The sequence below is a fragment of the Palaemon carinicauda genome, chromosome 11, assembly GCF_036898095.1.
Source record: "Palaemon carinicauda isolate YSFRI2023 chromosome 11, ASM3689809v2, whole genome shotgun sequence".
Lineage (NCBI taxonomy): Eukaryota > Metazoa > Arthropoda > Malacostraca > Decapoda > Palaemonidae > Palaemon > Palaemon carinicauda.
Window position 1 is genome coordinate 110,637,546 of NC_090735.1, and position 22,216 is coordinate 110,659,761.

Genomic DNA, 22,216 nt, shown 5'->3' on the forward strand with positions numbered 1-22,216 from the left:
AAAACCCAACGAGAAGCAATGTGAACATCAGGAAAGGTTCAGAAATAATTATCAATGGTAATTTTTAGGGTTGGGTATATAGAATCAAAGTAGTTTACTGACTAGAACATAAAAAAATGAGAAGTTATCAGTATGTCCTGCTTTTCTAGAAAGTTCATAGACAAGTTGGAACTATGGGGCTTATTCAGTCCCAATCATCCCCAAATATGCTCATCAAAAGTAATAAATGCTATTAGGAAATCAAATATCTTGAAATAGTATGACTTTTTATTTATTAGCTAACTGTGTATGAAACAACCATTAACAATTTCAAAATTTTGTTATTAATCACATCCACAAACTGGAAAATTTGTCTTTAACTAGATAAAAAAAAAAAATCTTAACAGTTCTCTAAATTCAAGAGGTGAATCATACACCATGGCAATTTAATTTTTTCTAGAGCATGGCTGAACACTATAGAAAATGTTAAAATGGTACCATACACTGCTTTAAATATAGGTACTAACAAACTGGTCTCAATCAAAAGCATACAATACACATTTCCCAGTCCTTTAGTCATCAATGACCGATTTACTGATTGTATAAAATGTGATATGTTCACTTGTAATTACTGTAGTGAAAAATGCTATTGATTATCATTTCAAATCTGGACAATTTATCAAAGTATTACTGCTAAATAAATAAATTTACAAAATGCAATACTGTATTGCTGGAGGCCGATGGTAATTGCCATATTACTTTAGAACTAAAATAATTTGTTATTCATCAGTCTAAAATTTATAACCACCATATGCTAGAGAATGAGTACAGTCTTTTAGATTCTATAAAGCACCTAAAGTGTTAACCATTTCTTACTCTACACTATAGTGCTATAAAGCCTATACCATGATTGCAAGATCAATATGTACACCAGACATATAATTCTTGCATTAACAAAATGTCTTGTTTAATATTCGTATAGCTATTCATCTAAAGGCAAAATTCTTGTGAACTAAGTCAAAAATGACAACTTTTCATTATGGATATACAAAAAATAAAAATATTTAAATACAAAACCCCATTACTGACAAAGTACAGTACCTCAACGTTTCCAGGGTCCCTTAAAATTGTAAATAATTTAATTGAGGAATTATTTACCTAAAGATTTAGGTACAAAACTGTTTACCCTCACTCTGTTAGTAGCTAGAACAGTGTAGCACTGAAGTAGCAGTTTACAAAGTTGAGATTATCTAGTTAATTTTTTATAAATGGAAAAAAAAAGTTGTTTCATATTTTTCATACAATTCTTGAGGCTTTGGTAATCAAAATCACTAAATAAATTTTCCAAAGTTGGAAACACAAGTTTCATATGTAGAAAAATAACTTACACAGAACAAAATTTCTAAGAGAAAAATAGGAATGCTAAAGAAATTAAAGCAAAGCTTATTACAGAACAGGTTCATTGTATCAACTTTCATAATTAAGTTGAAGCTAAACATTTGTGTAAAATAAAAAGGTAGGGAACAATTTGTGCTTTGCAATAAAAATTTCACTAATATAGTTCCATTTGTACATTTAAATGCTATTCAACTTAGCAACAATGTTACACTCAGAGTTTCGAGTTGATAAAATTAGTAAGACCAGAAATAAGATCAAGGCTTTCAATCTATGTATTTCAATAACAGAATGGCTATTCAATAACGACTTGCAAACAATAATAAAAATATGATTTAAAATTTACTATAAAGAGGGAAGTATTCCATTATACAATATCATGTACAGAACAATGGCAAAACTCTTTTGTTAAGTTAAAAATAATACAATTCAGTCTGAAAATTGGTCTGAATTTCAGTATATATATATATAAAAAAAAAGTCTTCACACATGAACACTACAAATCCTATTTTTCCATATTGTATTTCCATCCTTAAACAAGAATGGGAAAGCCACATGCTACCCAGGTCTGTAAAATTCAGGATCTAAAATATCACAAGCTTAGAAACCATTTCAATACATAACCCAAGCTTAGAACCAATCACAAATAGGTTTCTGAAAACAAGAACCTGAAATTGAGTTTGGCAGTCAAATGTACTAACTATATCCATATTTTAGATATGCCTACCCTGGGTTTTAACAATATTAGAAAGCTAAAAAAGTACACTACAAACTTCTACAATATCCTCTACTCCACAAAACAAGTTAGCAACCCTCTAGCACACTTTTGTTATGCACCATCACAGAATGCGCAAAGCAATTCCTGACTACGGTATCATAATCTACAACAATCTATATAATACAAATATTTAGAATTAATCACCCTGTCTTCATCTTGATTCATAAACTTTGGCTTTTGTAACTGGGATACAAGGTAATAATATTAATAATGATATTAATGAAAACAGCTACACAACCATGACAAAATGCGTCGGATCAGGTCACATGAAAGTGCTTGTGCATGCAATTCTATTCACAAGTCTTAAATGCTATAGCTGAGATCACATCATAAATATCAATTTAACTGAAAATGCATTTTCTCCAACTAATCATATCTGTTGTCTTAAAAAAAAAGAAAAAAAAAATAAAACCAGAAAGTCGCATCATTTTAAAAACTGGTGATGATGAAATAGTTGAGAGTATGGTCAATCAAGTGCACAATAACAGCATTCGATGCAATGTTGTCTGATGACTATAACTATGCTCCCCAGTTCCCACAACACTCATAGCACCATTAGGTATTTTCATGAATAGAAACACTAAATTCTATGAGAAGTCTTGAACCACTGGAGATTTAAAACAAATCTCTAACATTCATAAGGTGAATTATGATAAATGACAGTCATAAGTCAATACTACATATCTGGCGAAATGTTTGCATAACTATTGCAATGTCTCTTAACAAATATCAGCTGAACTAAAAATAGTAAATAAAGCCACTTGTAGAAATTTCACTTAAATCTCATGATCTACACACTTACCAATATTTAAAGATATCAAATTAAAGACTTTCATGTCCATTAACTCTCATAATACTGTATATAGCTTTCGATAAAAGGCATTCTTGCGCAAACTTTCCATTCCACACATTCTTTAACAATGGACTTCATCATGTAATTCTGCATCCTTGCCAAATCCATAGATGTTTGAAGTTTAATAGTTGAGTGCCCATTTACTTCCTATTAACTCCTTAATTTAATGACCAATAAATCTTGGAAAACAATGTATTATGGACTTGACTAAAATTGGTTAAAATAAACTTCTACATGACTTGTAGAATCTGGCTGGCTTCAAACACAGTTCCTGGTGGAAGGATGACTGGTGTCGATACATGACCAGCTTCCACACACACCAGGTTTGGAAATTCTTCTTCACCAAAGTCAGGAATCTCTTTAGCTTTCTCTATCCAAGGATTCCACACCACTGGAAGAAAGTTAAAACTTTGTTGATACTATTTTAGAATAAATGTATCTTACTTATAATCCTGAATATTTTACTGATCTATAGAAGTGTTTATTATTGTATCCTGAGAACTCATTCCAACAATGCACCATATATCATTGGTTGAATAATATTACTTTCACAACAAATGGACTTCTAAACGAGAACCAAAACCTTGCTATATCTAAAAATATTAAAAGAGGTTTGGCTTTCCCTGTAACATTCTTCCCAAGACCTGGCAATGGTAGACAACTTTCATCAGATAGTTTTATTATTGGTTCAGATACTGAAAAGAGTGAAGAGGTTTTTAAGAATTTCCACTCGTGTAAAAACTTGTCATACCAGAAACTATACAGCACTACAAATGAAATGAAATGAATCAGTTCTCAAGTTTTTGACAGAAACACCCTCGACCGTTCTGTATGTGATGGGAAAAAAAAAAAAAAAAAAAAGAAATGTGGATATTTTCAATAGGCCTCTCAGATGGATATTGTAAAATTCAAATTAATCTTAATTCAAGAAAATACAGTCATTTTGTCAACAGGTAAAGGTTTACCAATTCAAGTCTCTGGACAGCCCCTCATGTATTCACCAGGATGATGGCCCTATCTCAATATGGTTAATAAATTTGGGGCCAAGTTATTTTATACAGATATTTGGCTATTTCTGAACGGTCTATTAAATTTCTTATTCCTGATCTAGATATTAATCGCTGGCACCATCGATCAATTAGTTGGTTATGCATGCTGCTTAAGATTTTTCATAATTCTGACCATCCATTATATTCAGACCTTCCTGTACTCTTCATAATACTAGGTATGCATTTAATTCTAATAATCAGGCCTTCTCCATCATCAGGCTCAATACAACACAGTATTTTACTTTTACCAAGTGAGAAGTAGCCACTGAACAATTACAGTGCTGTAATTAAACCTTTGAGTAAAGAATTGTTCAGTTATCTTAGTGTTGTCAGGTATAAGATGAAACAAAATGTGTAAAGAATAAGCGAGACTATTTTGTGAATGTATAGGCAAAGGTAAAATGAGCCATAACCAGAGAGGGATTCAATGTAACTCTAGTGTCACATTCTTGAAATAAACATAAAATAACATACATCAGTCTTTCAGGGTACCAAACCTTATTGAGGGACTATCCAATATTCCAGGATGGGATTATTAACAATGGCAGAACCAACCAACCTAAGTTTGTTAAGTTTCTAATGATTGGTATAAAAAAAAATAAAAAAAAAAACACCTACCCTACCCTGTTGAAAAAAATAAAAAAAAAGCTACCCTACCCTGTGTTATAAATAACAATGTTAACCTCTATTAACTAAATCTACAAACTTAAATATATCATACCTAAATGAGAAAACTTACCAGTATCTACGAGGTTGTACTTCTGTATTCTCATCTTTCGACCACTGACAACATTTGTAATTATGTGCTCCAGTGGAGTATTTTGATAAATACGATCAGTCCATTCACTGATTGTAACAACATCTCTATGTTCTTGATACAGAGCCCCTTCTCGTGTCTGCAAAATTAAAATACAGATTTAAAAAAATTTAATATTAAAATGAGGAACGGCACAATACTCACTACTCACATAGATTTAACATTATGAATAGTTTCTTAATTTCTTTCTCTATTTTCATGATCACATTAAAGTAAATATTTGAATTATGAAAAGCTTGAATTTCTCAGAAGTAAAGAGGATGCACAACAAACAAGCGTTCTTTAATTATGCAATTCTAATTAGTTTCTTTACGGAGGGCATGGGTCGACTCCACTAAAACTATGTTATTTAGGGATCAAATCTAAACTATGTTGTTCTTATTTCTTTGTCAGGTCATTTATGCATAAAATGTAAAAGGATAACTAAATATGCCAAAAGCATAAAATTCGCCTAGAAAAATAAGTCGAGAATATATATGTTAGCCAGTCTTGATCATGTGTGCACATTTGAAGCATGTGACGTATATATGTGTGACAAGAGCAATGCTTTTGAATTTGAGGCAAGGGGGCTCAATACTGGCTTGTGAATAACCCTGAAATATGATAATTACGTCATTATGATCCCCAGTGATGAGTAAAATTACTACTAAAAGCCAATACGTGTACATACTAGAGTCGATTCAATAAATTTAAAAAGAACTTTACTTATTTCTCAAAAAATTAAATTTTCAGAGAAATAAATGCTCCCATTTTTTAATATGGACTGAATTTTGTCATTCAAAAATGATAAAATAAGTAACTTCTAGAAATTGAGAAAATAATACATATAAAATCAAAATGCTAAGAATTTTCCATGTACAATACAAATATCTTGTATAAAATTACCTTTCCAGTGGTTTTCAAATAAAAAAATTGGTCAAGGAAAAATAAATATATACACTAGTTTGAAGTAACCCCCAAATTCACATTGTTTTATTAGGGCCGAGTCATGCTCCTCAAAGATATCATAATACAGTAGTCGGAGAGTTGTAAAATATTTGTGCATAATAGTTAGTACAAGATATTTGAATGGGTAATAAGAATCAACTTCTTCATCCATTATGGTTGTGCAATCCTTGGGTTTAGCCAGGGAAGGTTATTTCTCAATATCCCCATAAGAAATAGTAAAACCTAAGATTTTGTTCATTTTTCAAAATGAGGATAAAGAAATAACACGAGTCTGTTTGGTAAACTACTTCCTAAAAAGCCTTATTTAACTTGTACGGCAACAAAAAGTCTGTCTCAATATTACTAACAAAGCAAGCCTTTCCAAATCGATTTAAGCCTTATATAGAATAGTCTATGGCATAACAGTTGTTCAGAAAGTTAAGTTTAATCATATACGACTAGTCTTACCTTCCTATCCCAATTTTAGAAAATGGACAAAAACTTAGGTTTTACCACTTCTTATAGGATATTGAAAAATAACCTTCCCTAACTAAACCCAAGGATTGCTCAACTTGAGATGTCTTATTTCCATTATGGATGAAGAAGTAGAATCTGATTATTCATTCAAAAATCTTTTACTCAATATCATGAATAAAATTTATAGCTCTCTGACTACATTAAAACATGAAATATGGTTAGCTCTATTTATCAATCTTCTCCAATGTCAAATATTACACAGCAGCCAGTACCTCACGGTCAGAAAAAAGGTTGATGTTGACAATTATTAACCCTTTTACCCCCAAAGGACGTACTGGTACGTTTCACAGAAGCCATCCCTTTACCCCCATGGATGTACCGGTACGTCCTTGCAAAAAAATGCTATAAAAAATAGTTTTTCATATTTTTTGATAATTTTTTGAGAAAATTCAGGCTTTTTCCAAGAGAATGAGACCAACCTGACCTCTCTATGACAAAAATTAAGGCTGGTAGAGCAATTTAAAAAAAATATACTTCAAAATGTGCTGGGAAAAAAATAACCCCTTGGGGGTTTAGGGTTGGAAATTTCCAAATACCCCGGGGGTAAAAGGGTTAACTTAAATGATTTTGTTGGGCGTAAAGGAAAATTTCCTTTTTGTTTGACTGTGGTGTTTAATTTCAATATGGAATTGAATTACACATATTTCATGTTATCATACCATGGCACCTTTGAAGAGCTTTATTATAAAAAGTATATCAAGATTTCATTACCAAATAAAAAAAAGTTATAAAATCAATTTTTATAAAAATCCTACGTTCATCTATTTTCAACCAGAAATAAAATTTTATCTAAATGAAAATTACCCACACATGATAAAATATGACTAATTTGCAAATATTTTGTATTTTTCCCTCACTAATACAAACCTGTAGTTATTTATGTGAATAGTCTTGGAGCAACTGGAAGGGACCCATTAGACTAAAAGTGCGAGGTGGCAACCCTACCCAACCACTTGAGCAGGTAGACTGGGAGTGACTGTGGGGTACCCAGAACCTCTATATACAGTATACTCTCACAGCTGTGAGCTACATCACTTTTAATTGCAGGCAGGACTTCTGGGGGACAGGTGATGGCAGGCCAATCTATATAAATAACTACAAGTTTGTGTTAGGGAAAAATACAAATTATCTCCGAATTTGTTATTTGTTCCCTTACAAACAAACCTTCCGTTATTCATGTGGATGACTCACTCTTAGGTTGGAGGGAGTCCTAATTCTGGCATGGATATTGACCTGATTTTACCAAGTACAGTATATGACTGGTCTAGGGAAAACTTTAAACACCTCGCTAAAATATACAAAGTGAGTATAATAGCAGTCTGAGCAATTCATTGTAATGAGTTTGTTTGTCTTATATGAACGCATTCAGTTTCTATAGGAATAGCAGGACATTTCCCATTGCTTACCTTGCGGGAAACAATGGGGATGTGAACAGTATATAAATTAATGACTTATACAAGGCTACACAAGGGAAGTGATAATCACCTGCTGAGGTTGAAGCCAGCTTGCAGAGGGACCCATAGTGATGTACCCCAAGGGAGGGGAGGATGAAGAAGGAAAAGCCTGATATACTCTCATTCATCCCAGTCTTAACCTGGGTAACCAATGCCCTTAGCCAACTGCTGCTTGTCCATCAAGGAGCCTGAGGTATTCTTAAACCACTTGTTGAGCAGCCACCACAGGATCGATAATAAACATATAGAGTCTCCTGTGGGTTACGTCTTTTAAATAATGGGCTGTGAATGTACTTTGTCTTTTCCACACACAAGCTTAATACTGTACGTGCAACACGGAAAAGTTGCGTTGAAATGCCAAGGATATACTGATGCCCCTGACATCATGGGGTCTAGGTCGTCGAGCCAGATGAGGATAAGGAGCTAAAGCTCTTTCAACCACCTGGCAAATCCAGGATGAAATAGTGTTTTTAGTGATCCTCCTCCTTACCCTTTCAGAGCTAACAAACAGAGATGTTAGTCGGGGTCGAGTTGCTGCAGAGCGTTTAAGATAGTGTCTCAAACTCCTCACTGGGTATAGTAACAACTGATCTGGGTCATTGGTTACAGAACGAGACTTGCAATCTGAAGGGAGCGAACCTATGGTCCAATACCCAGGGATTGTGAGTCTTAGCAATGAGCTCAGGGACGAAGTAGATTATCACTTCGCCCATCCCCTTGAATGGGAGATGTCATACGAGAGGTCATGAACTAAACCGACTCTCCTTGCCGAGGCTAAAGCAAGCAGGAACGCAGTCTTCAAAGTGAGGTTTCGGTCAGTTGCATGGCGTAATGGTTTGTAGAGAGGTCCTTTTAAGGATCTTAAAATGCAAACCACATTCCAAGGAGGAAGCCTAATCTCTGACTGAGGGCAAGTGATCTCATAACTCCGTATGAGTCAAGAAAGCTCCAACGGAGGAAATATCCAATTATTCCCACTTAAAGGCAAGCCCAAAGGCTGAGCGATAGCCTTTCCCCGCTAAGACTGAAAGGAGCTTTATCTCTCGAAGTTATACAAGTACTGTAGATCGTTTCGGGAAGGACTTCTTTCGGAAGTTCGGTGAGGAGTTGCACAAGGTCCAAGAACACTGCCTGATGCCATAGCAGAGCTATTAGCGTAATGGATAGATTTTCGCTTGTTCGGGTCTTGTTAAGGACTCTTATCAGACAAAACGGGGGGAAATGTGTGCACGTCGATGTTCTCCCACCATTGTTGGAATGCATCTTGCCTTAGAGCCTGGGGGTCTGGGACTGGGAAGCAGAGAGCTGAAGCCTGAAGTTCAGGGCCGTCACTAACAGGAAGAAAGTCGGGGAACCCCACAAAGTCAGGACTTTGTTGTCTACTAGATGATTCAAAGACCAATCGGAGCCCACTATCTGAGTTGCTCTTCTTAGATTGTCTACAAGCACATTCCTCTTGCCTGGAATGAAGCAAGCCGACATGGACACCGAGTTGCCTTCTGCTAGATGGCATAGGGGCTGCGAAAAGATATTGCCTTGTTTGTTTATGTAAACCACTACCATAGTGTCACTCATCAACACCACATGGTAACCTGCCAAGAACTGTTAAGAGAGCTTGGAAGGCTGCCCTCATCTCTAGATTTATATGTTGATACCTTTCTGCTTCTGACTAAAGGCCATAGGTGAATCTGAACACAGCATCAATTCTGGGGTGAACGAGGTCAACCTTTTTGCAGAGGTTCTCGTCTGCCACCCATTACCTAAGGTTCGTCTGTTCCACTGATCCTATCTGGATCAAGATGTCCGGGAATAGCTTACCTGATTCCAATTAGGACTTCAGTCACCACTAGAGTGATTGTATCTTGAGAAAGCCCTTGGAAATCAGACAGGCCAGGGATGATTGGTGACCTATGAGACACAACCAGCCCTAGGCTAGGAGTTCTCGTTGTAGGAAGGCCCCTGCTACCTTCCTCAGCCTCTGTACTCTTTCATCTGATGGGAAGGCTTTGTGCTGAACAGTGTCTATGATAATGCATAAGTATACCAGTCTTTGAGAGGGGAGCAGGGATGACTGAAGTGTGTCTATGATAATGCATAAGTATACCAGTCTTTGAGAGGGGAGCAGGGATGACTTCTTTAGATTTACCATGATCACCAGATCTTGGCAAAGCGCTAGAGGTCTGTCTCGGTGCGAAAGGGTAGCCACAGAGTCTGCTATAGTCAACCAGTCGTCCAGATATCTGAGGAGACAGATGCCAATTCTGTGAGCAAAAGATGACACTAGGACGAACACTCATAAAGACCTGGGATGCTGTGGATAGAGTGAAGCATAGCACCTTGAACTGGTATTTGTTGTCGTTGAATATGATCCTAAGATACTTCCTTAAAGAATGATTGACTGGAATCTGGAAGTATGCATCCTTGAGGTCCAAAGTGCACATAAATTCCTGTGGTCTTACTGCTTGTCTGACCGTGTCCTCTGTCTCCATCTTGAACGAAGTGTTTGACAAACTTGTTTAAGGCCGAGAGATTGATGACTGGTCTCCAGCCTCCAGACGCCATTTTCATAAGAAATAGTTGACTGAAGAAGCCTAGGGACAAGTCGAGGACTTCTTAGAGAACACCCTTTTCAAACATGGCCCTAACTTTGGCCAAAAGGGCCAGCTCTGCTCCTTCGTGGATACCTTCGTGTAAGAACTTGACGGAACTGGATCCCGAGTCATTGGAGGGAGAGACTGAATGAACGGAATGCGATACCCTGAACGAATCACTGCGACCGTCCAGGGTTCGGCCCCAAGCTCCAGCCATCTCTGCCAGTGGCTTTGCAGGGATCCCCCACAGGCGAGAGGATTGCCCGTCCTAACGAAGTCACCTCAGCCGACACCTCTTTTCCCTTTACCTCAACGAGAGGACCTTGACCCTTTATGGCCCTTGTCGTGAAAAAGTTTCCTAGACACCTGCAATGTAGATGTGGTAGCTGTAGCACTACTTGTCAGCAGTTTTGATGGAGGCTGTTTCTTCTGTAATGGAGCTTGGTAGGGCCTTGATGTAAGGGCACTATGGAGGAGGGAGTCTTAGTTAGACTTCCTCCATCTTTCTCTCACCTGCCCGACATCTTCCGGCTCAAACAGAGAACTCCCCTTGAAAGAGTTTCTCATCCTGGACACCTCGGCTTGTGAGACCTGCCTATGGAACCTTTCAATTATAGAGGCGCGACGCTTGAGGATGGCGTTCGCCGACAGGTTCACCACCCGGTGGAAGAGGAATTCATTGTCCTGGTACTGGACAATAGAAAGGTCTCCATCAATCTCCTGGTGGACTCCCATGACTAGTCCTCAGTCCTGATCAGGTGGCCCACAGACCACAACAACAGGTCCAGTCACGAAGTAGCCTGCAGGGCATACTTCGCAACCTTCTCCTGGTTGATGATCTCTGAAGCTGAGAAGGAATCCAGATAGGTCTCTCTAAGGGGACTCCTCTGGTTAATGAATCTAAAGAGTGGTCTAGAGCAGGGCTGGAAGAGGCTTGTTAACCTCGTAATACCTCCTCTGCTGCACAAAAGGTGGCAAAAGGAGTTTCAAGGAGGAGCCAGCTTGGAGGGAGCTAGAGAAGCCGTTAAACTAGGAGATTACCTTCTTCTGATTACTCTTCAACCCCTTGGACCAAAGCAAAGCAGCTCTTGGGGGTTTCTGAGTACCATAGACATGGTCCAGGACCATGTCTTTGCCATCTTGAGGGGCTGGTGATGGATCTGACAAGCTGTTGATGGCTTTCATGCAGGCCAAAACCTGCCAGAAAGCATGTTCCGACTCTTTCTGCTCCGCTTCTGTTATCTCGGGCTAGAGGCTCTGGGCAAGTAGTCTTTCTCAAGGTCGAATTGGTCTTCCACCTCCAAGCTCTCACCCATAGGAGCTCGGGGTGGGTCAAAGTCGTTGGGATAGGCCATCAAAAGTGTGTGTCTGGCTGACGTCCAAGAAGGAGCTCCTCTTGACATCTTTTGCCGAGGACTTCAGGATGGTCCTTGTGTCTTTACGGAGGGAGGTATTCCTCCAAGAGAGACGGCCTAGAGGCTAACCCTTTCCTAGGGAGACATCGATCCTCCCTGGAAAGAGGAATAACGTCTGATTGAGATGGAGGACAAAGCTCTAGAGGGACCACCTCTATGAGAGAGAAGTGGAAGAAGTCTGTCATAGAGACCTTCCTATTCTCCCGAGGGGGAAACAGCCTAATCCTGTTCCTTTTCCCAACTGGCTATACCAGTACCACACATACCTGCAGAGGATTCTCAGACCTACCTAGATTCTCCATTCCCTGTTTCCTCATAAGGAGTGAGAAAGGAATCTCCTGCAAGGAGGGTCTGGATATTGCTGATCCTTCGAAGCTCCGTCTGGTGTCAGACGGGGGAGAGGACCCGGCTAGGTTTGCTGTTTCCAAAAGGATCCTGGGTGTGCTGACCATCGAATATGTGTGGGGGAAGGACCCCTGTAATAGCTTGTTGCACTGCCTTGACCAGTGCATCAAGCCAGGTGGGCTCACCAGAGGATCCTTAGATTTGGGAACCTGAAAGGAAGGGTTAACTTTCTTACCTGGTATGTCTGGCACCGGTCTTACGACTGGGGCCTTTACCAGGCGTTGATCCCTCGAAGCGAGACTGATGTTGGTCATCTTGTGAGGGGTGAAGGTCACACGGTGTTGAGTAACGGTCACGGACAGTCAGGCGACGGGTGATCATCCGAAGATGAGTGACGAGCAGTTGGTGATTCACAGGCAGCTGGCGAGTGACAAACAGCTGACGTGTAAAGAGAGCTCAAAGGCTCAGCACAATGGTCCTTGACAGGACTGAAGAGACATCTCCTTACTGCAGAGCGGGGGAGAGAATGTACAGGGTGGTGAGGAGTGAACTCCGAAGCCTGATGAACCCCCAGAGAGAAACGTTTGAGTGGTTCCTCCAGAGAGAAACTGGTTTGGCAGTCAGAGGTGACACACATTGGTCTCTAGGAGTTCTCGGGATCAGTCTCTCAATAGGGCTTCTCAATCGCGAACAGGTGGTGATGTCCGCAGGACTTTGCTCCACCCTCGACAGAAAAGTGCTCAGAAAGGAGGGGAGCGCCGTCAGTAGGAGACAACAAGGCAGATAGAGCTGTAGTAACTCCGGAGACGTCAGGGACTGTGCTCAAGGGCGAAGGATCCACCTCCAAGGAAGCAGGAATTCGTTCCTTTAAGCACCCAGTTAAAGGAGCTCAAGCAATGCCTCCTTTGATGGGCGGATCAGCCAAAGCCAACAAAGGTCATACCTGAAACAAGTCGGAAAAAAACAACCGCTCCCCGAGGGGAGGGGCGGAACTGTTTCTCCAGGGGAAAAAGTACTATCCCTCTATCACCGAGGTTGACCTGGAATTGAGAGGTCTGCACTACTACTTGTCCATTTCCCAAGGGAGACCAATAGACCAAGAGCTTCGGGAGAGATCGGGGGGTCAAAGAAAACCTCGACTTTGAGGCAGACTCCCGAAGGAAAAGAATCTCTCTTGGACTTCTTTTTACGCATATGCCCAAACCTCTCCGACTGGGAGGCAGACCACTCCTGGCATTCAGGACAAGTGTTGCCCAGATCACACCGCCGGCCTCTACAGGACAGACACAGGCGGTGCGGGTCCGTCTTCATGAAGGACATAAAGGTACCACAAGAGCAGCCCTCAGGTCCAGGACATGGGTTTATGAGGCCAGTAAGGAAGAGCACATGAACAATCTGAAAAGAAAAAAAAATATTTTAGTCATAAAGACAATAGAGGGAGAGAGCAGCAACATCTGCACTCTACCCGAGCCAAAAGCAAAGCAGGTGCTCAGGTTGTGTCTGAGTGAGCAGGGTAGCTGGCTACGGGGCCCCTCCCGCTAGCTAGCGGTTGGGGTGGTTATCCCTCGCTAAAAGTCTTATGGCTCGATTTTTAACTACACCAAAAGTAATATCCCTATAAATAGCAAGGGTTTGTATAGTGGCGAAGTAATTTCACATCAAGAGTTCCAGCCAAGCTGCAAACATACTCCTATTAAAGGATGAGGTTTTGCATTCATGTAGGAACAAAGACAGTTTTGGCATGTGTGTGAAGAGAACAAAAGGCAGTAAATATGAAAGTATTAGGATAAAAACCTGTATGATGGCCATGCAAATTATGGAGGAAAAAAAAAAAAAAAATAAGATGGATGAAGATCTAAATCTGTTTGATGTTCAGGTAGAAAAAGTATGGTAAAGACAGCGTAAAAATCATAAACCTAATACTGACAAGTTGAAAAGAAAATATAAAACTGTTTATTATGATATATTTATTTTATGAACTAAAGCAAAAGAAATTTTAGATTTCCTAAGAAATTATGAATACCTCAAGAAAACTAATGAAAAAATTAGAAAACCCAATTCAAAAGAGACATGTATATACTTTGTCAATGTAGGTGCAACCTCTCATGCCAGTGATCTGGCAACGACGCACATCAGGAACCTTGAAGTAAGTATGCAGCAAAAGTGTAAAGGATAACACTTCTGCTCCTGGATTGTAGACGGAAATATTAAAATGCAGTTCCTTTTCTCTTAAAATCAGCCGGTACGTAAGACTAAATCTGTAAATAAAATAAAATACCTTTAGACCTGAGAAACTTGGCTTGACACAATATTGCAAACTAATGTTTAAGCATATTCGGTATTCGCTGCAACCATACCTGTTACGTAAAATTGACTAATTCATTCTAGTTTTTATCAAATTAAGCTATCCCTTATCTAGCAAATATTATCAATATAAAATTGTTAAATAATTTCCTTCTAATAAATCTACTGTATACAATTACATAAAGCACTCAAATGAGTGAAATTTAATAAATTTCTACAACTGACTCAAATGTTATCAAGTACATGAAAATATATAGAATATCATCAAGAAACAGTAACAAAAATCAGGATAACTTTCAACTATTGATGTAATGATAAAATGACTATAACCATTACTGATGAATCTACAAGCCCTTACTATAAGAAATGGCCCTTGAGTCAAGATTCATTTATAATCATGTCCAACACATACCAAAAAAGTGCCAAAATTATAGAAAAGGGCAGAAATTTACTAATTTTTTTTTTTTTTAAATATACACTGATATACTTAAAATAACAGCAGCAAACTTTGCCTCTGGTAAATCCATACAAATAGTTTAGCTTTTTACAAATATTTTTTCAATTGTTTAAACTTTGAATATACAGCATATCTAATCATGACAAAATTTTCAAAATATTCTGTACTGGTACAGCAAGTAGGTACAGAATCTTTAGGTATTCTTGTATGGATGCCTCTATGAACATAGATAGTGCAATTTCAACATACTTTTCAGAATCTCCCTTCTCACACATCTGCATACAGTACAAGTCTTGCCTTGATAGTCATATGCTTTTTCCAAATCACCAAATATCACACTTAGGCATTTCAGTTTTTCTCTATTTCTCCATTGTCTGCCCGGAACCATAATTGTTCATCACTTGCTAAATTCTTTTGAGACAAATTTAAGATAAACCGTGCTATAGGGTATATCTTAGCAATCCATGTTTGTCAACGGTTATATAAGCGGATCCGCAACCTGGAGGAGTAACATAAACTTTGGGTGTGGAGGAAATGGTCCCCCTAAATCACATGAAATCACTGGCAACAGGGTGACGGATTGGGATTAAAGCGAGATATATGTCTTTTCGGCTTCTACTCCTGATGTCTGCCGGAAGAACTTACTGATATTAGTATGGACCGGCAGGGGTCACTTCCCTTAGTTAGACAGGCACTGCGCATCACAAGGTGCTGGCTATCCTTTGTCAGTCTATGGAAAACAAAAACTAATAAATGGCCCCCAGTCCCAGAAGTAGCAGGGCGCTAAGAATCTCCTGGTTTATAAATACTGGAGAGAAAAAAAAAAAAAAAAAAATTTCCTAATTGGAATGTTAGAACCCCTAATCAGATAGGAAAGTTACACCAAGTAGAGAATGAATTTATGAAAGATAGTTTGGATATCTTGGCCCTAAGTGAAACGCATTATAAGGGGACTAGTAAAGAAATTTTAGACCAAGGCAATATATATATATATACTCAGGAAGAACAGATGGAGTTGGAAGAGAAGGGGTAGGAATGATGACACCAAGAGCAAAAAAGACATTAACCGAATGGAGAGCTGTAAATAGTAGATTGCTACTTGCAAAGTTTAGATCAAAACAATGTAACATGAGTGTTAGATAGTTTCCTATGCACCAACAAATTATTCCCCTGAAAAAAGTGAAGACGAATAATATGAAGAACTGCAGTGTAAAAGATGAGATCCCAGAGAGATATGAAAATTGTGATTGGTGTCTTCATTGCTAAAGTTGGAAGGAATAATCAAGGTATAGAGAATGTGATAGGTGTTGAGGGTCTTGGCGAAGTTGCAAATGAAAATGGGGCACATTTTATAAGTTTTTGTTCAACAAACAATCTTGCTCTCAGCACAAGGACATCCACAAATATACATGGATTTCACCATGTGGCAATCACAAAATTCAAATACATCACATAGCCATTAATAAAGAGAGGAGGACTGAGAAATTTAAGAAGCTATAGAGGTGCAGATATTGGCAGTAATCACCAGCTCCTCACTGCCCAACTGAAATTAAAACTGAAAGCACCCAACAGAAATGTATATAGAATACATAGGTTTGACACAACTAAGCTTCTAGAAGATGAGCACAGAGAAACCTTTGCAATTGAATATATGAATCAATCTGCAGTCTTTGAGACACTAAGAAAAGAAGAGCAGACAATTAATAAAGAATGATGTGATATTAAGAACATACAATAGTCAGTTGGTAGTGAAGTTTTGGGACACAGTTACAAGGAGAAAACCATGGATATCAAATCATACTTGGGATACTATAAAATGAATACAAAAACAGAAATTGATTGTTGAAAGTTTTCGAGGAAGTAATGAAAATTACAGGGTAGAGCATGCTAAGTATTCCAGTATGAATAGTGAGATCAAAAGAAAAGCCAGGAAAGACTCGGGAGAATATTTAGACAGGAAAGCAGATGAGGCTGACAAAGCTATGAATTCAGGGAGTGGCTATGGTGTAAGAATTGCTCATAGAATCATTAATGAAATCTCTACTGGAGGAAAGAAGTATATACCCATCAAAAAGGGAGATAGATCTGTTATAACAACAGAATATAAAGAAAGGCAACATTGGATGGAACACTGTAGTGAAGTCATGAATAGGATATGAAGGGAATAATTCAATTCATATACCTGAAGGTGAGGAAGACCTTGATGTGCCTATGAATGAATTCAGTGTTTGAAGTTGAAGGTATTAAAAAATCTCAAGGGCAAGCCCCTAGATATGATGGAATAACTGCCGAGATGATATTGGCCGAATATGAAGAGACTCCAAGAATACTGTACTTACATGATTACTTAATAGAATGTGGCATGAAGATGCAAAACCTGATGAATGGGAGCTAGGAATGTAGGTGAAAATGGCAAAAATAGGAGATCTAACTGATTGCAATAATTACACAGGCATCACACTTTCGTCAGTTGTCATGAAAATATATATGCTCATTCTAAAGAGACTAGAGAGAAAAGATTGATGAAAAGCTGAGAGATAAACAACCAGGATTTAGAAAACGTAGAAGTTGTAATGACCAAATTTTCATTTTAAGACATGTGGTACAACAATGTGTAGAATATAGAAATCAACTTTTGATGTCATTTGTGAACTATGAAAAAGCCTCTGATAGTGTGCACCACCCAATTTTATGGAAGAGTCCTGCGTTATTATGGAGTTCCTTTTAAATACGTAAATTTGATTAAGTCTGTTCATGGGCATAACAAGTGCAAAGTTAATGTTACTGGAGTTCTATCTAATGAATTTCCTGAGAACAGTGGAGTACCCAAAGGGAATGTGTTGTCACCTATGTTGTTTATTCTCCTCATGGATTTTGTAATGCATAGAACAGTTGGGGATGGTGGAGAAGGATTGGACTGGATAGGTAACAGGAAATTAGCTGACCTTGAGTATGCTGATAATGCTGTCCTTATTAGCAAAACACCACAGGACTTGCAAAGCTTGCCTACCTAAGTATGCATGAAATATCACATGAGGTTGGGCTCAAGATAAAGAGAAAAAAGACAGAGATGATGAGAATGGAATATGCCATACTCAGGGCCTCGAGACCTTTCCCACATAGCCCAAGAACACCTCTTAACTACCTGTGGTTGCCGAGATAATTTACGGTTTTCGTGCCCCTATACACCTCAGAACCTTGAGATCTTTCCAACAAGCTCAAGAACACCTCTTAAACCTGTGTAGGTCCTGAGATACGGTTACCTTAATTTACAGTTTTCGAGTCCCTACCCCTTATAGGCAGGGGTACGCCCATTGCCACACCCCCAATACGTCGTGGGACTTCAAGACCTTTCCAACGAGCACAAGAACACCTCTCAACTCTTTGTGGTTGCTGAGAAACTTTTACTTTAAAAAAAAGTCTATGGTTTATGTTACCCAAAAACCTGTTTAGGGATCACCGGCCCAAAAAGGTGGCTAAGAGTTGGGTCGGGTGCTATGTACAACGAGCCTTTTTAGACCCTTCCAACGAGCTCAAGAACACCTCTTAAACCTGTGTAGCTCCTGAGATACGCTTACCTTTATTTTACAGTTTTCGCGTCCTTACACCTTGAAGGGAGGGGTACGGACATCGCCACAAACCCCCCCCCCCCTATACGTCGCAGGACCTCGAGACCTTTCCAACGAGCCCAAGAACATCTCTTAGCTCCTTGTAGTTGCTGAGAAACTTTTACTTTAAAAAAGTCTATGGTTTATGGTATTTTTTTTCATCTGTTAATATAGCAACTTACGGCAAGACCCCTAAGATAGGAGAAGCGACTGAATTTTTTTTCGGGGCAGGAGGGGGGCTGACAGGCCAGAATGGTTTTTAAATATCAGTTAATATAGGACCTTACGGCAAGACCCCTAGGAAAGGAGAAGAGATTGGGTTTTTTTGGGGGGTAGGGGTGTGGAGGATTAATTTTATTTTAATTTATTTTTTTTGTTTGCCAAATCGAGGAGAGAGAGGAGAGAGAGAGAGAGAGAGAGAGAGAGAGAGAGGAGAGAGAGAGAGAGAGAGAGAGAGAGAGAGTGTTTATTTGCTTTAGTTTAGAGAGAGTTTATTTTAGTTTTGTTAAATCGAGAGATATTTTATTTGCTTTAGCTCTGTAAAAAAGAGAGAGAGAGAGAGAGAGAGAGAGAGAGAGAGAGAGAGAGAGAGAGAGAGAGAGAGAGAGAGAGAGAGAATTTCATTTGCTTTAGTTTGCTAGATCACGCGAGAGAGAGAGAGAGAGAGAGAGAGAGAGAGAGAGAGAGAGAGAGAGAGAGAGAGAGAGAGAGAGAGAGTTTATTTGCTTTAGTTTAGAGAGAGAGAGTTTGTTTTAGTTTTGTTAAATCGAGAGATATTTTATTTGCTTTAGCTCTGTCAAAAAGAGAGAGAGAGAGAGGAGAGAGAGAGAGAGAGAGAGAGAGAGGAGAGAGAGAGAGAGAGAGAGAGAGAGAATTTCATTTGCTTTAGTTTGCTAGATCACGCGAGAGAGAGAGAGAGAGAGAGAGAGAGAGAGAGAGAGAGAGAGAGAGAGAGAGAGAGAGAGAGTGTGTGTGTTTGTGTGTCCGTGTGTGTTTGTGTGTCTGCGGTGCGCGGCGCCGAAGAACAAGTGGTAGTTAGCAAATGATAGTTTGTAGTGGGAAAGACTGTCGGTATATTTGAGGTTGTTTGTTTACATTTTTAGCAAGGTTAGGGCGGTAATGAATGTCTTGGGCGAAAGGATTTGCTATTTGACTGTAGCAGGAGTCGGTTGTGTTTTTTTGTTCCTCGACAGCCGGCTGTGAAGTGATTTTTCTTTATATTGGAGTAAGTACTGTTTTATTTATTTTTGTCAGGCGCGATCATGAATGATACAAAGTTTATTATTTATCTTTGATTATAGTGCGATAGTTTAGTTAGGAGTTTTCGTAAGCGTTTTTTCTTTTTTTATTGCAGGCCGTAATTCCTCCTTTGGACTCCTCAACATTCTTTGGAGTTAAATTTAGGCCTTGAAGGTGTTGCTTGCCTGCCTAGCCTTGTAAATATGAATAGCAAGATGATGACGACCTGGACCGTACAATGAACATAGTTAGACTGCGGATATTTATATAAATAGAGAATTTGAGCGTTGACGACCCGGCTGGAAATAGATTTGTTCTTTACGATGATGATGATGAACACCAATAATGAGAATGGACAGTCGAATTGACTCCAGTTATTGTTTGCCTGGAAGTTGTGGCAATTGGCTACAAGGACTGTTGTCAGTGTGTGGAGTCTGTGGACTACGGTTACAACACAACTTATATATTTAATATTTTAGCGTTCTCGCTTATGTTGGTGTTAGATGTGATTTATTTCTGGGTTGTGGTATATGATTGGGTTTAGTATTAAGTGATTTATTCTAGTGTTTAAGTGTTTTTCGTTACTGTGTGGGGACTGTTGGTGTTGGATTCGTAAAGGTTTTGTGATTGGTGAGTTCTGTGTACCCACACACACCGCTATAATATATAAGTATAAAAGTGTTATTTTTGTCTGTTTTAGTGTTAAGTTTGTTTAATGATGTGTGACTTTTTTGGTTTGGTTGCGGTGAATATAGTTTTAAGGTTATGTTTTGTTTGTTTTCCCTTCGTGCAATCGTCCAGTTTAAAGTAAAGTAAGGGGAAAGTTTGTATTGTGGGATATTTGAAAGTAAGAGTGATCAAAGGTGTGGGGGTTTGTTATCGTTTACATCCCGCCACAGGGGGGCTTGCCAGGCCCCTGAACCAGGAACTCCGCTTTTGTTAATGAAGCTGAAGTGTCTGGGGTGTCTAGTTATCCCTTCCGCAAAGTCTCTCTGAGAGGAGGTACTGGATATTTTGTAGGCATGAAGTCAAAGCAAGGCTACGGCTTTGTGAAAGATGTTGGCATGTGGCTGTACGAGTAGATCGTATCGTGGAGGCAGTTCCCTCGGGAGCTGCAGAAGGTCCGGGAACCATTCTGTGTGATGCCATATCGGAGCTATTGGAGTCATTGATAAGTTCTTGCTTATCCTGATTTGGCTGAGGACTTTCTTATCAAACAGAGCGTGGGAAATGCAAACACATCTATGCTTTCGCACCGTTGTGAACACGTCCAGTCAGGGAAACCCCACAAAGTTGAGACTTTGTTGGCTACTAGAAGATTCAAAGACACTCTGAGTCCACAGAGTCACTTTGCTTATATTGTCTGCAAGCACATTTCTGTTGCCAGGAATGACACAAGTGGATAGGGACACTTATGTGTCTTCTGTCCATCTGAGTATTTTTACTGCTAGAAGATTCTCTATGAGATCTATATGCTGGTACCTTTCTGATTTGGATAAAAGGATGGAGGTGGATTGGAGCGGCATATGCCCCCCCCCCCCCCCCTCTTTTGATGCATGCGGAAAGAGCATCAGTTCCAGAGGGGGGGATAAGAAGATTGACCTCTATGCAGAGGTCCTCGTCTGCAACCCACCAACTGTCGTCCGTCAGTTCTTCTGACCTTACTTGACCCAGGGTGTCTAGGGAATCGCTTGCTCAATTCCACAAGGACTTGAGGCACTCTTAGACCCATGAGGAAAGATTTTCCCTTTCTAATCGAAAAATGGGAAGGGCACTGGACTACCTGGTTAACCAATTACCCCTCAGGGTGGTCAACAATACCCCGGGATTGTGACTATTTGCCTCCTTCAAGTGCTAGCAAGTTTCCTTGAGTGGAATAAGCGGCCTTGGCTCTCAAGTGAAAGTCAATGCTCCTCGGTTCGCCCAGAGGAGTCGAGCGACTGCGTAGCAAGAACACATCTCGAGTTGATGTAAAGACAGGCAACTGATTGCAAGCTTCTGCTATGAAGGGGGAGGGAGGATCCTGTCCTCCTCCTATTGCCACCAATCTAGTGTGGGTTGGCCAAGTGAGAATGATACAAATCAGTAAACCAGGTAGTCAGTACTGTTTATACTATAACAGCAAATCTCCTTAGAGATCACTTTTCAGACAAGAGACCGGTGAGTAACTACCAAATCCACCCGGCTACTCCCAAAGGATGAGATCAAGAATTATCTTCAATCTATTGTTGGACGAGTAACATGTGCATACGTCTATCTAAGGACCAGTAACACAGACGGGGAGCAGGACGAACATACGGGTGTAGCCCGAATTATAGTCGTATCCGGAACTCGGTTGGAGAACATTAAAAACTTTCGTAACCGAGATTTCTTCTTTCTTGTAAAAGATGAAAAACGTTTGTATTTCTTCGTCTCTAATCGGTAAGAACTGACATAAGTACTGAATTTTTCCTTCTAGGGAACGGATA

At 39.2% G+C, this 22,216-nt stretch overlaps 1 protein-coding gene across 2 annotated transcripts in view; it reads right to left on the reverse strand.

Annotated features, from left to right (window-relative positions):
- Positions 1–253: 253 nt before the first annotated feature.
- LOC137650118 (uncharacterized) overlaps positions 254–22,216 on the reverse strand; it is an 80,979-nt gene continuing 59,016 nt past the window's right edge. For both annotated transcript variants that reach the window (XM_068383251.1, XM_068383252.1), the window contains exons 6-8: positions 14,221–14,398; positions 4,794–4,950; positions 254–3,396 (exon numbers count right to left, since the gene is read on the reverse strand). In XM_068383251.1, the coding sequence (XP_068239352.1) occupies positions 3,236–3,396; positions 4,794–4,950; positions 14,221–14,398 (496 nt within the window). In that variant the 3' untranslated portion in view covers positions 254–3,235. The remainder of the gene's footprint in view (positions 3,397–4,793; positions 4,951–14,220; positions 14,399–22,216) is intronic.